Raw genomic sequence first — 20,420 nt, 5'->3', positions numbered from 1 at the left:
AGGTAGATGATAGATAGATAGATAGGTAGATAATAGATGATAGATAGAAAGATGATATAGATAGATGATAGATAGATCATAGATGATAAATAGATAGATGATAGATAGATAGATAGATGATAGATAGATAGATGATAAACAATAGATAGATGATAGGTAGGTAGATAATAGATGATAGAGAGATGATATAGATAGATGATAGATAGATAGATAACAGATTGTTAGATGATAGATAGATGATAGGAAGAGAGACAGACAGACAGATAGATAGATAGATAGATAGATAGATAGATAGATAGATAGATAGAAATAGGATGAAACAGACAAGCTACCCAAAGACCCTTTTGTGCCATTTTTTCACAGCTATGAAAGAAATTGATTAAACTTAATTTTTATAATCATAAGTAGCTTTCTGGGAACAGAGGATAAGGAGGGGGAGCTATAGGTCATCTTTTTTGTTTCTGAAATCAGGGGTGTCACAGAACCTGTCTGGTGTCAGCAGACACCTTGCTCTTGATTGAAGTGGGAGAGGGAGGCTAGGTGGGGACACACTCCTTGAGTACTGCCACTCTCCTTGCTGCATGCGAGGATTCCGGTCTTGTCAAGCACCCTCTGTCTTGAGGTTGTCACTGGGCTGAGAGCAGTCTGGATGGTCTCACGGGCTATGCGCTGCAGTTTGCAGATTTAATTCAGCCTACTGGCATCGCCAGCCAGGCTTTGTTTTCTGTTGTAAGAACAATACCGTTAGCACACACTAAGAATGTTCCTAATCTGAAAGTTCACAGTAGGAAAGGCTCTGGCATCTGGAACCATGGCCACTCAATGAAACACAGGCCTGAAAAACTTCAAAACTGGAAACACTCCCTGTCTGAATGAGTTTGGATAGAGGACGTTCCACCTTTATGTGGGTACACACTACCACTGTGTGAGCATCTCCAGGCCAGCAATGTGTTAATATTAGGTACACATTAACATTCGTTCTCATGAGAACACCAGAGGCAGGAGAAATCGGCCTGGAGTGGTCAAGTTAGTTGCCAGGGTTAATGATCGAGATCAAGAACCCTACTGTGTGTGCCTGGGCTGTGCTCTCTCTACTGCACTGTGCCCTACTGTGTGTGCCTGGGCTGTGCTCTCTCTACTGCACCTTGCCCTACTGTGTGTGCCCGGGCTGTGCTCTTTTTTGCACTTTGCTCTCTCACAGCTCTGGGGTTCCTCTCCTTTAGTAACTCAGCAGCCTTTCTCAGGACCACTGGCACAATGTTAGGAATATCCACTCTTGGCTGAGGCCTACAGAGAAGTTACCTGCTCAGGCCTCTACAGTTAAGTGTCTCTTCACAGTGGGCACAGAGCACCAATGCTAGAGAGTCAGGCTTTGTGGTGTGTTTGCTGTCTGGTGTAACTTTAATTTTTTCAAACCTTATTTTACTTGCATGACTTGGAGAATTTCTTTAAAAAAAAAAAGATGTATTTATTTATTTTATGTGTATGAGTACACCATTGCTCTCGTCAGACACACCAGAAGAGGGCATCAGACTCAGTTGCAGATGGTTGTGAGCCACCATGTGGTTGCTGGGATTTGAACTCAGGACCTTTGGAAGAGTAGTCAGTGCTCTTAACCACTGAGCCATCTCTCCAGCCCCAAACCTTATTTTTAATGATGGTTCTGTAGCCTACCACCCACCAGAGGTAGTGGGAAAGAAAGGATATGGGAGAGGGGACCTGTTTGGAAAGGTTCTTTGGAGCAACTCCCATCTGTGTCCTTTGGCAATCGGCACTTCAGCCCACAGGTTAGCAGGCAGCGGCAGCTTGATCTACTCACAAACACTCCATGGATACACCAGCAGTCCAGTTCAGTAGAGTCGGGTTAGCAGCAGCAGTGACACAAACAAGCAGAGACAACTCAGCCTTGGCTCGAGTCAGCAGGAGGGACCCGGAGGGACACCAGTAGAGGGTCTCAGCTGTCCCTCTGTCAGGGAATCGGAAGATCAACGAAGACATGAGACCCACCTGCGTTGTATAACTAGCTGTACCAGCAAGCCAACCTCCATCTTTGTCATGCCGTGGAGCTACCCTCCAAACATCACGTGTCCTCCACGTGCCGTGCCTCAGCATGTACACCCAATCAGCCCGAGTCTGTGGAAGCGGCATCAAACTGCAGCACACCACCAAAGGTCCTTTGGTGGATCTCTCTGTGGAGTCCTTACAAATTCAGCTCAATCGTGCAATGTAAGGCGGACCAATACATCCGTATTATTAAACAGGAAAGAATCCTTCATACATGTCCTTTCACGTGCTTTCATACATGTCCTTTCACATGCTTGCTCTCCCCAAACATCCTCTCTCCGGTATCTGCCTCAGTGAAATGTTCCTTCTTGAGTCTGTCCCAGCCCTTCACACCTGTGTCTACTTTAACAACACGTTCCTTCATGTATTTGCCCCAGCAAAACACTGTCCAACTGACTTTCCAAAGAACCCTCAGGTTTTCACGTTGGTCTGGAAACAGTCAGTCTACACTGGGAGAGACTTCTTTACTGACTGGGTAAGCAGAACCCAGGCCGCCCAAGTAAGCAGGTGACCCATGAAGTGGGTTCCACTTTAAAATGGAAGTCTTGAAAACCTGAGAGGTGGGCTGGGGTGTGGCTCAGTTGGTAGATCGCGTGCCCAGTGTTCACAGAGCCTTGAGTTCGATCCCCAGCACTGCATAAACCATATGTGACAGCCAAACCTGTAATACAAGCACTAGGGAGGTAGAGACAGGAGGGCCAGGAGTTCAGGGTCACACTTGGCTACCTAGCAAGTTCAGTCAACCTAGGCTACACAAAACCCTCTATGAAAGATAAATAAACCCCAATGTAAGGAGTAGAATTGTAGAGAAAGCCTGTTGTTTTCCAATGCCTGCTCTAATGATATAAGAAAAGTGACTTACAGCTCAAGCGAAAACTTCAAAGTCTCTAAGATGTAAAGGTTTAAAAAAAAAAACCTTTTAAAAAATATTTGTTTTCATTGTGTCCCATAAATTTGGATATGTTGTGCCTTCATTTTCATTAAATTCTAAAAAGGATTTCTTTCCTTATTTCTTCCTTGACCAAGTTATCATTGAGTAGAGTGTTGTTCTGCTTCCACATGTGTGTGGGGGGCTTTCTGTTGTTTTTATTGCTATTGAAGACCAACTTTAGTCCATGGTGATCTGATAGGTTGCATGGAATTATTTCAATCTTCTTGTATCTGTTGAGGTCTGTTTATGACCAATTAAAGAGTCAATTTTGGAGAAGGTACCATGAGGTGATGAGAAGAAGGTATATTCTTTTGTTAGATGAAATATATATATATAATCCATTTGGTCCATAACTTCTTTTAGTTTCACTGTGTGTCTGTTTAGTTTGTGTTTCTACGATTTGTCTGTGGGGTGTTGAATTCTCTCACTATTATTGTGTGAGTGCTTTGAACTTGAGTAAAGTTTCTTTTGTGAATGTGGGTGCCCTTGCATTTGGAGCATAGATGTTCATAATTGAGAGCTTATGTTGGTAGATTTTTCCTCTGACAACTATGAAGTGTCCTTCCTTATCTTTTTTGATAACTTTTGGTTCAAAGTTGATTGTATTCAATATTAGAATGGCTACTCCAGCTTGTTTCTTGGGACTATTTGCTTGGAAAATTGTTTTCCATCCCTTTACTCTGAGGTAGTGTCTGTCTTTCACACTGAGGTGTGTTTCCTGCATGCAGCAAAATGCTGGGTCCTGTTTACATATCTAGTCTGTTATTCTATGTCTTTTTATTGGTGAATTGAGTCCATTGAGGTTGAAATATTAAAGAATAATGATTGTTGCTTCCTGTTATTTTTGATGTTATTTTTATGTTTATGTGACTATCTTTTGGGTTTGTTGAAAGATTACTTTCTTGCTTTTTCTAGGGTATAGTTTCCTACCTTGTATTGGCATTTTCCATCTATTATCCTTTGTAGGGATGGATTTGTGGAAAGATATTATGTACATTTGTTTTTGTCATGGTATAACTTGGTTTCTCCATCTATGGTAATTGAGAGTTTTGCTGAGTATAGTAGCCTGGGCTGACATTTGTGTTCTCTTAGGGTCTGTATGACACCTGCCCAGGATCTTCTAGCTTTCATATCTCTAGTGAGAAGTCTGGTGTAATTCTGATAGGTCTGCCTTTATATGTTACTTGGCCTTTTTCCCTTCCTGCTTTTAGTATTCTTTCTTTGTTTTGTGCATTTGGTATTTTGACTATTAGGTGACGGGAGGAATTTCTTTTCTGGTCCAATCTATTTGGAGTTCTGTAGGCTTCTTGTATGTTTATGGGCATCTCTTTCTTTAGGGAAGTTTTCTTCTATAATTTTGTTGACGATATTTACTGGTCCTTTAAATTGGGAATCTTCTCATTGTGTCCTGGATTACCTGGATGTTTTGGGTTAGGAGCCTTTTGCATTTTGCATTTTGCATTTTCTTTGACTGTTGTGTCAATGTTTTCTGTGGTATCTTCTGCACCTGAGATTCTCTCTTCTATCTCTTGTATTCTGTTGGTGATGCTTGCATCTATGACTCCTGATCTCTTTCCTAGGTTTTCTATCTCTAGGGTTGTCTCCCTTTGTGATTTCTTTATTGTTTCTATTTCCATTTTTAGATCCTGGATGATTTTGTTCAATTCCTTCACCTGTTTGGTTATGTTTTCCTGTAATTCTTTAAGGGATATTTTGTGCTTCCTCTTTAAGGGCTTCTACCTGTTTACCTGTGTTTTCCTGTATTTCTTTAAGGGATTTATATATGTCCTTCTTAAAATCCTCTATGATCATCATAAGATGTGATTATAAATCAGAGTCTTGCTTTTGGGGTATCCAGAGCTCGCTGTGGTAGAACTGGGTGTTGATGATGCCAAGTAGCCTTGGTTTCTGTTGCTTGTGTTCTTGCCCTTGCCTCCCCCATCTGGCTATCTCTGGTGTTAGCTGGTCTTGATGTCTCTGACTGTGGCTTGTCCCTCCTGCAAGCCTATATGTCAGTATTCCTGGGAGACTAGTTCTCTGGGAGGAATTTGGTTATGGAGAGCTGTGGCACAGGGTCAGCTCTGGAGAGCAGACGGAAACCTGAAGGATCCTGTCCCTGTCTCTTCCTTGGTTCCTGTGTCCTGATGGCTCTGAGCGGGTCCTTCTTGGGCCAGGAATTTGAGCAGAAGTGGTAGTCTTATCTGTGGGCTCTCCTGGGAGACCAGCTCTTTCTCAGTGGTATTGGATTGAGTGCAGGGTCCCCGATGGAGGAGTTGGAGAAGGGACTGAAGGAGCTGAGGGGGTTTGCAACCCCATGGGGGAAGCAACAGTGTCAAACAGCCAGAACCCCTGGAGCTCCTGGGGGCTGGACCACCAACCAAAGAGTACACATGGAGGGACTCATGGCTGTGGCCTCATGTGGCAGAGGATGGCCTTGCTAGATATCAGTGGGAGGAGTGGCCCTTGGGCCTGAGGGTGTTGGATGCCCCAGTGTAGGAGACTGCCAGGGCAGGAAGACAGGAGTTGGTGGGTGGGTGGGTGAGCACCCTCATAGAGGCAGGGGGAGTGGGGTAGGATAGGGGGTTTCCAACAGGGAGACCTGGAAAAGGGAAAACATTTGAAATGTAAATAAAGAAAATATCCTCCCTAAAAATTTGTTTTTACTTTACGTATGAATGCCCAAATGATACACTTGTGTCACTGTGTGCCAGTGCCTACAGAGGCCAGGAGAAGGCATTAATCAGATCCTTTCACACTAGAGTTACAGATGGTTGTGAGCAACCATGTGGGTGCTGGGGAACTGAACCCAGATCCTCTGCAAGGGCAGCCAGTGCTCTTAACCTCTGAGCCGTCTCTCCAGCTTCATGTTATGGCCTCTGTTTTAATGACTTCCCTGGATAAATTGTGCAGGAGGCACCAGTTCTAAAGTGACTTTAAAGGGGGTAAAGTGTGGCGGTTTTATTTGTGCCCCCTTCCTAGTCTAACGGTCTTCTTTGACAGAAATGAGAGAGGATGTTCCTTTCAGGCTAGGCTGTGGAATTCAGTGACATGTTTGACGGTTGGCAAAGGTCTGCACGGTCAGAGCAGGCCATGGGTTTCACTGTTCTCTGACTAACTTCGTGCCTCAGCTTATTGAAGGGAGAGCTCAGACTTATGGGCTCCCAAGCGGTCCCCCAGCCACACTTTGTAGAGTCATTTCCTGTAGAAATGGAAGAAAGCAAACCTTCACAGCTGAGTGGGATTCAAAAGGCACAAGGATTATCTCACAAGACCTCAGCAAGGCTCAGAAGCAGAGAACCTGAGATGCTTTGGTTTTATGTGTTCAAAAGCAGATATTGGGTGCTTTTCCAGTAAAATATTCAATTATACTTTTTCCTATACAAATTTGGTGGTATGAATGGAAGTCTGATTTATGCTCTTTGGTTTAGGTCTCACCCATCCATCCATCTGTCTACTCATCCACCCACCTATTGAGGACACAGTGGGGCTATTTTCAATGGCCTTTTAGACCATTGTCAGCTAGTCATTTCTGTCCAATTCCATGTGTGGATTTACATGGTGGACTGTACATGTTTGGACCCTACGGGCTTCCCTACTGTGTTGGTTCAGACTCCGTTTACAATTTTATGTGCCTTCTCTAAAAGCTGTTGTCTACATGAACAACCTAGAGAGGTCACAGCAGGTCTTTCTATGTTAGAATTCTGTGTCTATAACAGGACATCCAAGTCAATAAACTTACAGGAAATATGAGGTGTATTTGGCCCAGCATTTTAAAACTTCCCATCTATGCTTTCTTGACCCTGCCTCTTTGGGCCTGTGGTGAGGCAGCACCTCATGGCCAGAGTTGGCTTTGGAGAAGAACCACTCACCTCCTGTCTGGGAAGTGAAAAAGAAAAACAACGGGGAGGTGGAAGAGATCGAGGCCCCACAATCCTTTGCAAAGGCATGTGTCCAGTGACCTCACAGTGACGTCATTGCCTCTAGAGTGATTTACAGAACAGCCAGGCTACACAGAGAAATCCTGTCTGAGAAAAACAAATACATAGATAGATAAACATGCAGACAGACAGATAGACAGATGATAAATAGGTAGATAGATAGATAGATAGATAGATAGATAGATAGATCAGAAAGGGGCTAGAGAGCTGGCTCAGTGTTAATAGCATGCACTGCACTTCCAGAGGACTCAAGTTTAGATCCCAGTACCCAGTGGGCCACTCACCAATCAGAACTGCCTGTAAGGTCTGCTCCTGCTTCAGGGGATGCAATATTTACTGCGGGCATGCACATAGCCATACCCTAACATGTAACTAAAAGCAGAACAAACTTTTAAAACTCTTCAGAGAGTACTCTGGAATTTTGACATTTTTAATTTGAGTTAACTCTGATGTTATGTTAAGGATATTAATAATAATAGTTTAACCATATCATATACTTATGCTTTAGCTTATGCAGTATACTCTGAGTGCAGTATATACAGAACTCATCTACTGTTACAACAACTGGCTGGCATATATGCTGAAGTAGTCCCTACTTTTCTGGTGGAGAAATTGGGGTATCTGGCGAGGAGCAGAGCTGGAATTTCAACGCCAGTTGTTTGACTCCATTCACAGCGTGTGCTCTTTGTAACAGAAGGAAGGCTCTGTCTCTTCCGCCAGAATTGCTGATATGTGGTAATACCTACTACACCTCCCTTACAACTGCCACCCCTTTTCCACTGTGACATGGCTCTTTGCTTCTCTAATTTTAATTACATGATACTTTCTTTCCTATGCATTTACTTTCATCCTAACTTTATCTTTGTATCTAAAGTGTGTCTGTTGTGCCATGAGTTGGATCATCAGCAGGACCCGTGTCCTGCTCGCCCCTTGATCTGGATTCATCTCCATCTGGATAGCTAGCACTGCGTGGCCATGGTTTGGGGGAAGATCTTAGAGATGCAAGATGGCGTCAGACAGACCCGCTTTGGTTTACAAGAGGCTGAGTGGCTACAGGCTTAGCACACAGACAGGCAGTGTGGACCACAGACTTCTGGTCAGCTAGCACCACTGGATAAAGGCAAGAGGAGTAGGCAGAGGGTTCCGCACTGATGAGAACTTGACGTAAACAGAGCCTGACGCCACTTGCACCCCTTAGGTTCTCTAGTACCACCGAGCAAGCAGACGGGCTTGCACTTGGAGGGATAAAATGCCAGTTTAGACGTTAAATGTGGCAAGCCCACACAGTGTGGGGTGCTGGCCGCGGGATAAAGAATGAAAATTCCTCAAAGTAAACTGCCTCACTGCCGTCGTCATCGTCGTCGTAGTCGTCGTCGTAGTAGTCGCCGTCGTAGTAGTCGCCTTCGTCGTCTTAGGTCTGCAGAGCGCATTTTGTGCAAGCCGCACCCAGGCACCCAGCGCTCGCCCAGATCTGGTTGTCACGGGCTGTGCTTCGCTTACCTGACACTTCTCTCTGTTCTAGATGACAGCGCCTCTGCGGCCAGCAGCATGGAGGTGTCAGACCGCATCGCCTCTCTGGAGCAGCGCGTGCAGATGCAGGAGGATGACATCCAGCTGCTCAAGTCAGCGCTGGCCGATGTGGTTCGGAGGCTGAACATCACGGAGGAGCAACAGGCCGTGCTCAACAGGAAAGGACCGACCAAAGGTGGGCACAACGCAGCGTCGTAGCAGTGTTGAGTATTCTTGCTCCTTACAGGCGATTCACCCCCAAACCGACTCCAAATCAAAATGCCCTTAGCCCCCCCTCCCCCCACGCTGAGTCAATCTCACTAAGGTCGGCAGTCTTTGTTGGCGTGCTTTGGGTGAGTTGTCCTGTGTAATGCTGAGGTGTGTCTTTGTAGACGATCCCTAAGTGCTCTTTGAGTCAAGGAAGGGACCATACACATGGACCACTGAGGGCAGTTAAGTTTGCCTGGGATGGAGAGAGCTGGCTGAGAGAGTCTCAGCTCCTTTGGGGTTCTATTCAGAAAGCCCACTGGTATGTCCCCTCCCCTCCTGTGTCCTCAGCCTACACCAAAGCACAACAAAGTCATGTGGCACTTGGTGGCCCCTCACTCAGTCTGGGTGTGGACGTGGGAGGCTCCCTTTAGAAAGCGGAGTCCAGAGGCATCGAGCTGGCTGGTTTGCTCAGCTTCTTCTAGTGTGTGTCTGGGGCTACTTTTGAGACCCGTGTACTAGCCGTGGGGACTCAGCCTTCAGGAGAGGTCTGTACCAGTGGGTTTCTGGTCAAGTCAAGCCATTATTTCATGCCCCTCCTAGGACACAGCCCACAAAAGCGGTGCTCATGTTAAGTAACTTTGTAGTGACTATGCCTTCACATTTCAGAAACAAAAGTTGTCATAACACCCCTCACCATGTGCATATCAGTGTCCTGACATTCACATCTGAGGGCAGTGGCTCATCTTTTGCCAGAGTTGATTTTCCGGCTGTCCCAGGCTGTCCTAGGCTGTCCCAGGCAGGCTGTGAGCTTCCTCTGGTTAAGACACCCTGAGGGTGTAGCATGTTAATGACCCTTTGAAACGCCTTTCCTAGCTGGGCGTGGTGGTGGTGTGCACCTTTCATTTCAGCTGTCAGAAAGCAGGGGCAGGTGGAACTCTGTGAGTTCTAGGACAGTCATGACTACACAGAGAGACCCTGCCTCAAAAATAAAACAAAAACAAGAACAAACCTTTCTTGAACCATGGAGATAACTCGGTCATGAGGTGGCATGGGTTTATGGGTTATAGTTCTTTTCTTTTTCTTTCTTTTCTTTTCTTTTCTTTCTTTCTTTCTTTCTTTCTTTCTTTCTTTCTTTCTTTCTTTCTTTCTTTCTTTCTTTCTTTCTTTCTTTCTTTTTTTTTTTGATTTTTGGATTTGGTTTTTTCTGAGAAAGGGTTTCTCTGTGTAGCCCTGGCTGTCCTGGAACTCACTCTGTAGACCAGGCTGGCCTCGAACTCAGAAATCTGCCTGCCTCTGCCTCCTAGAGAGCTGGGATTACAAGTATGTGCCACCACCGCCTGGCTATGGGTTGTAGTTCTAATGCTAAGGAAGAAGATGGCTTCCTGGGTGCCACTGGTTGGCCCAGCCTACTTGGCAAGCTTTGAGCCAATGAGAGATGTTGTCTTGAAAAGCAAGGCACATGAACTCACCTGTGCAGGTGTTCTCTCTCCTTCTCCCTCTCCCTCTCCCTCTCCCTCCCCCTTCACCTTCTCCTCCTTCTTCCTCTTCCCCTCTCCCCCTCTCCCCCTCTTTCTCTCCTTGTTTCCTGGAGGCTTGGGCTGTCACTGGAGTCAGGAGAGGGCTGTCTAACATTTAATCTCCTTGGTCTTTCTCAAGCCTTGCCTACTCACGACTTGGCTCGGTCTCCCCTCTGTGGAAAGGGATCCATTCCTTGTCCTTCCCGATGCTTGAGGGCCGGTCTACATCAGAGGCACACGCTACCCTCAGCTCTGTATTCAGAACAATCCTCTCCAGTGACCTTTGCTTCTAAGTTCCAAAGCAGTTGGGGTATTTCGAACCAGAAACCCAGTTATTTTAGACGTTCATGACCCACTCAACTTTCCACAAATAGATCCGCTGACGACAGTGTCCCAAAGGGTGCCTTGAAAGAAGGCTCTGGCTTTCTAAAATCTTATTTTGAAGAGTAGGGGAAAGAACAGACAGGGTTCACGTCGGGTTTTTATTTTACTTGACGATGAATGACGAAGTGGAGAGATGACTTTTTCACGGTTACCTAACGCCTCACTGTGCGCTGCTTTCGCAAGTGGAAGTCATCGTCTGTCTGAGAGTCACTGAGAAATGGAAGGAAATCAGGGGAGTGGGAGACATGCATCATGAGGGGTGCCATGGCCCTACACTGCGTCATCGGGGAGGGGACGGAGCTATGTATCCGAGGTTCTGGGGGCTGGGCCTGAATTTTACAGAGCTGAGGTGTTGGGTCCTGGACGGCAGGTGTATAGAAGCAGTGAGCCAGGGACCAGCATGCATCATTCCTCTCTCTGCTCTTGACGGTGGCGCTGTGTGACCGCTGCCTCCTCACGCTCCTGCCTTGATTTCCCTGCTATGGTGGACGATGCCCGGAAGTATGAGCCCTCCCCCTGCCCATCTCCCCCACCATCAGGATGTTTTTATCCCAGCAGTACAAATGAAGCCAGGAGATCAGCTACCTCATCTTCAGTGCCTGCTGCACACCACACCCTGTGTAGGGTCTTTTGGTTCTTGTTCCTAACCCTCCCAGCGGCCTGCCACACGGGCACTGCAGTCTTATGCTATAAGGAAGTTGAGGCTTTGACAGGGTGTTGGCCTATCTCTGCCTGGTCCTGGTCGATGGGCAGATCAGCCCTGTCTGCCCCAAGGGTCTCTCTGCCCTGTGTTCACACATCCCTGTCAGTCCCCCCTGAGACCTGGCTTCCAGCCATCTCATCCTTGAGGGGGGTGCTCCCACCTCAGTATTTGTGGTGCTCCCTTTATCTGAGAAGTTCTTCTTGTGTCATCCCTGCATTTACCTCTTGCAACAATTCAGATGTGATTTTTGAAGCACTTAACATTTTATGAGACAGAAGGATATCTTCGATCTTAATGTTCCCTGGAAATCAGGAAATCATTTCTCCCAGCAACTGGGACACAGGAAGCTGTATTGTTCCTTTCCCACGATCTGTGGTGTGTGTGTGTGTGTGTGTGTGTGTGTGTGTACATGTTTGGGTGTCAGTTGTGTCTATCCAGGATGTTTGCCTTGTTTGTTTTCTACTGTATCTTTTAAAAACGATCTTCTTTGTATTTTCAATTGTGTGTGTATCTGTGTGGGGTTTGTGCATATGACTGCAGATGCCCAAAAGGCCACAGGACAGTGTTGGATACTCTGAAGCTGCAGGTAACAGGCGGGCCACACAACATGGATACTACAAGGATGCTGGTGACTGAACTCAGGTTCTCTGACAGAGTCGCGCATGCTCTTAGCTGTTGCAGCATCTCTCCATCTCAGGTTACTGAGATATAATGAGAACTGGTTGACAGATACAGACATCTCTCCATATGCCCGAGGGCTGCTTCCAGGACCACAAAATACCCAACCAGGGGCTGCTCAGGTCCCTCACAGATAAGGGCAAAATGTTTTATATACAACCCAGTCTCTTTCTTCTTTATAATCAAAGACACTTCTGTGTCACCATCATGTGTGTGTCATAAATGCTCTGAGTTCTGTTGTTCAAAAAATATGAGCAAGAAAAAGAAAACATGACATTTTAAAAATCATTGTCTTTAGTTGGAAGTGCTCTGGGCACTGAACCCGTAGACATGGAGAGCTGTGTGTGGCACATTCTCTCTCTGTGTGGGCCTGGTGCCAGGTGCTACTCCTCAAAAGCCAGTGGTTGATAGAGCAGACCCATCACCGGGCAGCCAGTCGCATGTGGCACTCTTAGTGTGATGACAGGTGGGACTGCCCTTCTAAGTCCTTCTAAGTCCTTTATGTGTCCCTTCTTCTCCAGCCTCGGCTGGAGTCAGCACAGGCTCGGGCTTCCTCTGCCTCCATCTCCCCTTTAGGGCTGAGGGCTGGGGACTGAAAGTATAAGATCCAGATGTTTGTGCCTTGGTCTGATTCTGTGAGGATCCCTCGGAGTAGCACCGTCTCTCCACTTGATGTTGCTGAAAGGAACTCTGCTTTCTTCAGGGTTCTGCGAACTGCTTCCTGCCTTGGCCCTTGAGGGCTGCAAATGGTGACAGTGCATTTCTGTTCCCAAGGGACACTGTTCAGCCTGGGCTCTGGGCTGGGTGTAGACTATTAAAACACATGGATGTAGGTTTGTGTGTGTGTGTGTGTGTGTGTGTATGTGTGTGTGTGTGTGTCTGTCTATCTGTCTAGATGACCCCTCTACCATGACTCTAGGATACTGTCAACCAAATGCTGACTTTGAGGTATCTACTAGTACTTTGTAGTGCTCTCTAGAGGAACAGAACTGATAGAATGAATATATATAGTCTCTAATGCCAGTGAAGAAGCAGACATGCTAGCCAGGTGAGAACAAGTAGGCGAAGAGCAGAATCTTCCTCCTTCCATGGCCTTGCATAGGCTGCCCCAGAAGTTGTGGCCCCCAGATTAAAGGTGGATATTCTCACCTCAAAAGACCCAGATTAAAAGTGGGACTTTCCTTAGCCAGTTGTGTGGTACACACTTTTAGTCCCAGCACCCAGGAGGTAAAAGTAGGTGGATCTCTGAACCCAAGCCAGCCTGGTCTACAAAGTGAGCTTGGGTTTCACCAAGAAATCTTGTCTTGAAAAACAAAACAACAAAACAACAAAAGTGGTGGGTCTTCCCACTTCAAACAATTTAATAATAATAATAAAGGAAAATCCCTCATGGGTGTACCCTGTTGCTCGGATTTTAATTAATTCCAGATGTCAAGTTGACAACCAAAAATAGCATCTCATACCTGATAGGAATCCCAGAGAAGGGTATAACAGCCAGGATGGTAAGGACAAGAGGACAAACAAGGCTGACAGTGCCTTAGCCAGCTGTTCTCAGTGTGGTCCCCAGAGCTCCAGAACACTGCTGGACAGTGGGGCATAGAGGCAGTTCCTCCTTCTCCCCTCCCCCTTCTCTCCCCCCCTCCTCCCTCTCCTTCTCCTCCTCCCCTCCTCCTTTTCCCCTCCCCCTCCTCCTTCTCTCCTCCCTCTTCCCCTTCCCCTCACCCTTCTCCTCTCCCCCTTCCCCCTTCTCTCCCCTTCTCCTCTCCCCCTTCCCCCTTCTCCACTCCCTCCTTCTCCCCTCCCCTCCCCTTCCCCTTCTCCTCTCCCTCCTTCTCCCCTCCCCCTTCTTCCCTCCCCCTCTCCCCTCCCCCTTCTCCCCTTTCCCTTCTCTTCTCCCCTTCCCCCACCCCTTCTCTCCTCCCCTTTTCCTCCCCTTTCTCCCCTCCCCTCTCCTCCTGACTGGAGCAGTGCTAGAGCAAGCACACTCTCCAGGTCACCTCGCACCCAGGTGGGTGGGATCAGGTGAAATTGTTTGAAGTGGGAAGACCCACCATTTTTGGGTTAACAGTTAACACATTAGCTTACTAGAACTTCTGACCCATGTGTGTGTGTGTGTGTGTATGTGTGTCTGTCTGTCTGTCTGTCTGTGTCTATGTGTGTGACCCGTGTGTGTGTATGTGTGTGTGTCTGTCTGTCTGTATGTATGTATGTATGTATGTATGTATGTGTCTGTGTGTGTCTGTGTGTGTCTGTATGTGTCTGTGTGTGACTGTGTTACAAGCAGTTCATTGCTTTGATCACTGAGGCAGTCTGCTGTTGAATGGACCAGCTTGCTTATCTATTTTACCTATGGAAGGACATCTTGGTTCTTTCTAGTTTTTGACAATTGTGACTAAAACTGCTATAAACATTTATATGCAGGTCTGTGTAGACATAAGTTTTCAGACAATTAGGTAAATACTTAGTGTCAGAATGATTACCAGATCATATGGTAAGATTATATTTAGCTTTATAAGAAACTGCCAAACTGTATTCCAAAGTAGCTCCACCATTTATCATCCCGTGGTTATCAGAGCATGTGGGTTCCTGTGGCTCCTGCTGGCTTGCGACTGGTGTTTCGTCTTGGTTTTGGGATTTCAGCCATTTGAATAGCTGTGTAGAGCTAGTTCATTAGTGTTTGATTTGCATTTCCTTATGACAGTGATGTTAGCCATCTTTTTTTGTGCCCATTTGCCACCTGAAGACCTTTAGAGAGATGTCCCTTCTTATCTTTTGTCCATTACATTTTAAAAGTTGGGCCATCTGTTTTCTTCCTGTTGAATGTTCAGAGTTCTTACCCTTTGTACAAGTCCTTTATCAGATACATAATTTATCAGACATATTTTCTTCCAACCTATAATTAGTGTTTCCATCCTCTTTAAATTTCTTTGGCAAACTTGTAAAGTTCTTAATGAGGCCCAAGCTGTCAATTTACAACCCTCATCCCATGGATCAGGCTTTTGATATTTATTAGTTTAATTTTGAAAATTTTGATGGGTAAGAGTGTTTTGTCTGGGTATGTGAGCATGTGCCACATATGTGCCTGGTGCCCAAGGGAGTCAGAGGAAGGCACTGGATCCTTTGTAACTGGAGTTATGGACAGTTGTGAGCCACTGTGTGGAATTGAGGGATGGAGCCCAAGACCTCCGTAAGAGCAACCAGTGCTCTTAACCTCAGAACCATCTCTCCAGCCCCGTGATGTTTTAACTGCTAGCCTGCCAAGTACAATCACCGGAGAGAAGAGCCTCAGCTGAGGAATTGTTTAGGGCAAGTTGGCCTGTGGCCATGTCTGCGAGAGACTGTCTTGACTGTTAATTGGTGAAGGAGAATCCAGTCCATGTGACATCACCATCCCCTGGATGGGGCATCTTCGAACACTGTGAGAGGGTAAAGCTGAGAGAAGACGCAGAAACTGCTGGGGACTTGTTCTCTCTGCCCATTTCTGTGGACGAGTCATGACTGGCTGCTTGAGTTCTGGCTTTGACTTCCCCTCAGCAGTGCTCTGTGACCTGGGACTGTAAACCACACACACCCTGTCTTCTGCTAGGCTGCCTTTGCTCTGAGTATTTTATCACAGGAAGAGAAATGAGAGCAGCACAGAGCAGTATCTTAAAACAGCAGAGGCATCGTTGTGTCTGGGAAGTAGCTCGGTTGGTTGAGTGCTTATGTAGCGGACACAGCCCTGGGTTTGATCCGCATCACCGTGTAAGCTGGACACAATGTAAGTGCTTGGGAGGCAGGGAGACTAGGGAGTGCAGGGGAGCAGGAGGGGAAGAGAAGGGGAAGAAGACATGGAGGAAGAACAGGAGAAGGGACAGCAGGAACTGAGGAGGAGGAGCAGGGAGGAGGAGCAGGAAAGGGCAGCAGGGGAGGAGGAGCAGGGGAGGAGGAGCAGGGAGGAGGAGCAGGAAAGGGCAGCAGGGGAGGAGGAGCAGGGAGGAGGGGGGTTATAGGAACAGCAGGAACTGAGGAGGAGGAGCAGGGGAGGAGGAACATGTGAGGAGGTGCAGGGGAGCAGGAGTAGCAAGAACTGAGGAGGAGCAGCAGGAGGAAAAGGAACAGGAGGGAGAGCAGGGGGAGGAGCAGGGAAGAAAGAACAGGAGGAAAAGCAAGAGGAGGAGCAGGGGAGGAGGAGCAGGGGAGGAGGAGCAGGGGAGGAGGAGGAACAGGGAAGGAGGAGCAGGGGAGGAGGAACAGGGGAGGAGGAGGAGCAGGGAAGAAGGAGCTGGGGAGGAGGAGGGGTAGGGGAAGAGGAGGGGCAGGGCAGGAGGAGGAGCAGGGGAGGAGGAGGGGCAGGGCAGGAGGAACAGGGGAGGAGGAACAGGGGAGGAGGAGGAGCAGGAGAGGAGGAACAGGGGAGGAGGAGGAGCAGAGAAGGAGGAGCAGGGCAGGAGGAGGGGCAGGGGAGGAGGAACAGGAGATTCCTAAACCCTTCAAAGCCTGCTTCTATAGAGATGTTCATCTTTGTGCTTCTCGTTGTGTTGCTGTGAGTGTAGGGTGAGAGGATGCTATCTAGGCTCATAGTTTGGTCATCACGCTGACCTTTTCGTACCCGCGCCACTACTGCTGGCTTTTAGAATTGAAATCACCTGTGCGGGTCGGTTCCGTGCACCTTGGGTTCTGTGGACTGTTACTGTTGTGATGGAGAAAGTTCTGACCTCAACCTCTGCTTCTCTTGCAGCGAGACCACTGGGGCAGACCCTGCCATTAAGAACCACCGTCAACAATGGCACCGTGTTACCAAAGAAGCCCAGTGCCTCCCTCCCATCCCCCTCGGGGTCCAGGAAAGAAATGGTTGTGCCGGTAACCAAAAGGTAGGCTACTTGAAGGACCGCCCCACGCCCTCCTCCCACACCTGTCAATGCAGCTCTTTGGGGATCTAGAAGGAGCACCCCCTTTCTCATAAGATGCTTGTGGTCTCATTTGATTTGAGGCTTGTAGAAGGCCAGGCTTTGATGTGCTGCCGTCCACAAATGGTAGGTGACTCGGTATCTGCTTTATATCTAAGGCTGTACTCATGAAGTCTCAGCCAAGACAAAAGAAAGGGGTTTATATTTTTACTTACCACTCTTTATAAAAAGAACTGGGATTCCAACCCACATCCCTACATGCATCATAGCAAAACTCATATAACCATAGAAACCTTTAAGTTTTATTGGTAAGATGTGGGTAAACTCATACCTTCAAACTGGGCCTAAAAGTGAGATCCTAGACAGCTGTGTTACCTTCAGATAGATCGCAGTTCATGGCCAACTTTTTGACCACTTATTGACTATTACATTTCAATGTTGTCTTTTATAATCAGCATTAATTTTTAGACTGTAGAAAGTTAAATGCTCATTCATTTTATAGTGTAGCTAGCTTTGAAGAAGTTCCTCTACACGCTGCCTCAGTGTGTGGTGAGAGCGTGACAGAGGGCTGGGCTTCCCCAGCTGCAGAGGCTGAAACAGTTCCTGTGCAAGCAGCGAGCATAAGGATCAGAGCTCAGATCCCAGGAACCCATGTAAACACTGGGTGGGCAAGGCAGCCAGGATCTGCAGAGCAAAGACAGGAGCCACCCGGCCCTGCCCAACCCCCGCCCCGCCCCTCACCCCCACCACCCACTCCCTCTAGCAGGCTAGCCAGCCTGGCCTTCTCAGTGAGCTCTAGATCCAACGGAGAGACACCCCCCCCCTCCGCCTCAATGAACAAGGTGGAGGACGATAAAGAAAGACTCCTGATTTCAACCATGTGGGTGTGTACACACATACAAACACAAATATAATACACATACACACCATAACACACACCATAACACACACACATACCACACCACTCACACACACACATACACCACACCACACACACACACACACCACACCACACACACACACCACACCACACACACACACACCACACCACATACATACCACACACACACATCCACACACCATACCACTCTCACATGCACACACACCACACCACTCACACACACACACACACACTACACCACACACACCACGCCACTCACACATATATACACACACACACACACACTACACCACACACACCACACCACTCACACATATATACACACACACACTACACATGCACATACCCCCAAGCATTCACACACACACACCATATGACACACAGGAACATAATATACAACACACACACACACCATACCTCCTCCAAGCATATACACAAGCATACACATCAAACATGCATGCATCATACAACACACACAAAATCACCACACCCCTGCCCCCCCACTATACACACACATATCCCCAAGCACGCACACATGCACAAGCACTCACGTGCACACATACATACACACACACCATACGACACACATAAGCATACCATACTACACGCACACTATACACACATACCCCCAACACATACCCCCAGGCATATACACACATAACACACACACACATACACACACACACACCACAAAGAATACAGCAAACCTGTAGTGTTCACCAAAATAATAGTGGCCATAGGGATACCGCGGATTTGGATATGGGGCTGAAGTGCTTGGAGGACACCATTGGGCTACACCTGCCACCTCTGTGCCCTAGAATAGGGACCTAACCATCACCTTCTCTTGCCACTTCCTCTAGTTTACTCTTGGGGTCCCTCCCAAGAAGGTGGCCATGAACCCCAGCCATGCCATCTGGGCCCAGGGCATGCCTTCATGAGAGGATGCTTCGTGTCAGCAGAGGTTGGAAGACTGTGTCCCCCAACCCCAGGAAACTTTTGCTAGTATACAGTGGGTGCCCCTGTGGCTGTCGGACCTGTCCTACTTTATTCTAACCAAGGTAACGGCTGTCTGGGACAACCCTGACCTCCCTGTCCATCAGGTGAGACACGGAGGACGCTTGACAAAGATACATGGAACATTTAACCGCCACCCCAGCTCGGTTTCCTGTTGCCGTGATAAAATACCCCCAGTGCAAGCAACTTAAGAATAAAGGTTAATTTTAGCTCTTCATTCCAGGTTGCAGCCCATTGCTTTAGGAGAATCAAAGCAGGACGCAAACCAGCTAGTCACACCCAGAGTCAAGAACAGAGAGAGAAAGTGTGCTTGCTTACCAGGGCCCAAACCATGAAATGGAGCTGCTCACAATGAAAGTGGGTCTTCCAACCTCAATTAACCCACATCAGAAAATCCCCCACAGGCATGCCCGCAGGCCAACACAGCCCAGGCAGTCCCTCACCGGACTCTCTTCTTTATTTTGATTGTGTCAAGTTGATAATTAAAACTCAGCATCATGGTTTCTAACAGATCCATGGGAGAAGAAGGTGCCTGTGGGACCCGTGGAGAGATCTCAGCCTTTTGGGGACTCCTTTTACCAGGGCTGATGATGTCATCTGGCTGTCCAGAGAGTGTCAATAGTTGCTGACTTTAGGGGAAAAAAAGGCACAAAGTGGACAACTTCCTGTGTCCCCGGTGTTGGCAGCTGGGGACTGTGTAGAAGTTTGGGTTGATGAAGTGAGGAGTGACTGGGTCACAGTTCAGCTGGAAAGTTATTGTAAGTAGGCAAAGGTGATGAGGTACAGCAGGTTCCAAATCAATTCTGTCAAGCCTGAAGCAGATGGTGTCAAGTCAGAACACCTTTGAAATATATATAGAATTAATCAGAACATCCCGCCCGCCACCAGGCAGATTCTCCTAACGGTGCTTTCTAAAACTTTAAAGTGCAGCTGGATGGTGGCGGCGGCACACGCCTTTAATCCCAGCACTCAGGAGGCAGAAGCAGAGGCAGAGGCAGAGGCCAGCCTCATCTTCAAAGGGAGATCTAGGACAGCCAGGGCTACCTGGAGAAATCCTGTCTTGAAAAACCAAGCCAAATCAAAACAAAACAACAAAACAAAACAAAACAAAAACAAGCAAAACACCCAAACAAACAAGAACAAAACAAAGCAAAACAAAACCCTTTAAAGTGTTCTACTTAGCCACATTTTATATCTTTCCAAATCTTCGCTTGGATCATCCATTTTTTTATAACCAACACAAAATGTCCTTTGGATTATTCTAACTGACAGTGGGAGGTAGTGCTTTGACTCTCTAGATGTCATCCAACAAAATTGACCTTTTTCCTGTAAATTTCAGGGCTTTGTTTGCTATCTTTTATTGCAGTAAAAAGCCATCTAATGTTAAATTTGCCATCCAGTGGTATATTGCTGCCCAGCAGAGCCCAGAACTTTTCCTCTCTCAAAATGGAATCTCTCTATCCATTGAATATTTCAACTCTGCATCCCTGTCGCCCCTGACACTATCCCTCTTCCCTCTTTCTCTGTTTTAGCTCATTTAATTATAAAATTAATAAAGTTTCTGTGTACATGCATGCAGCACCATACACAGACCAACACACCATGGTTGTCCACACAGAGGTCAGAGTGCAACTTGTAAGGCTCAGTTCTCACCCTCCACTATGTGGGCCCTGGGGTTGGCA

General features: G+C 47.2%; 1 protein-coding gene across 4 annotated transcripts in view; it reads left to right on the top strand.

Moving 5' to 3' along the window:
- The window catches only part of Eml1 (EMAP like 1), a 177,355-nt gene that overhangs the window by 96,048 nt on the left and 60,887 nt on the right, over positions 1 to 20,420 (top strand). For 3 of the 4 annotated variants that reach the window (XM_052185097.1, XM_052185096.1, XM_052185098.1), the window contains exons 2-3: positions 8,456 to 8,638; positions 16,655 to 16,787. In XM_052185097.1, coding sequence (XP_052041057.1) covers positions 8,456 to 8,638; positions 16,655 to 16,787 — 316 coding nt within the window. Of the gene's footprint in view, positions 1 to 8,455; positions 8,639 to 15,672; positions 15,695 to 16,654; positions 16,788 to 20,420 lie in introns of those variants that run through there. The other variant, XM_052185099.1, reaches the window with a different exon arrangement.

This window comes from Apodemus sylvaticus, chromosome 6 (genome assembly GCF_947179515.1).
Source record: "Apodemus sylvaticus chromosome 6, mApoSyl1.1, whole genome shotgun sequence".
Taxonomy (NCBI): Eukaryota; Metazoa; Chordata; class Mammalia; order Rodentia; family Muridae; genus Apodemus; species Apodemus sylvaticus.
Note: the sequence above shows the minus strand (reverse complement) of the source record. Positions and strands in the feature narration are given on the sequence as shown.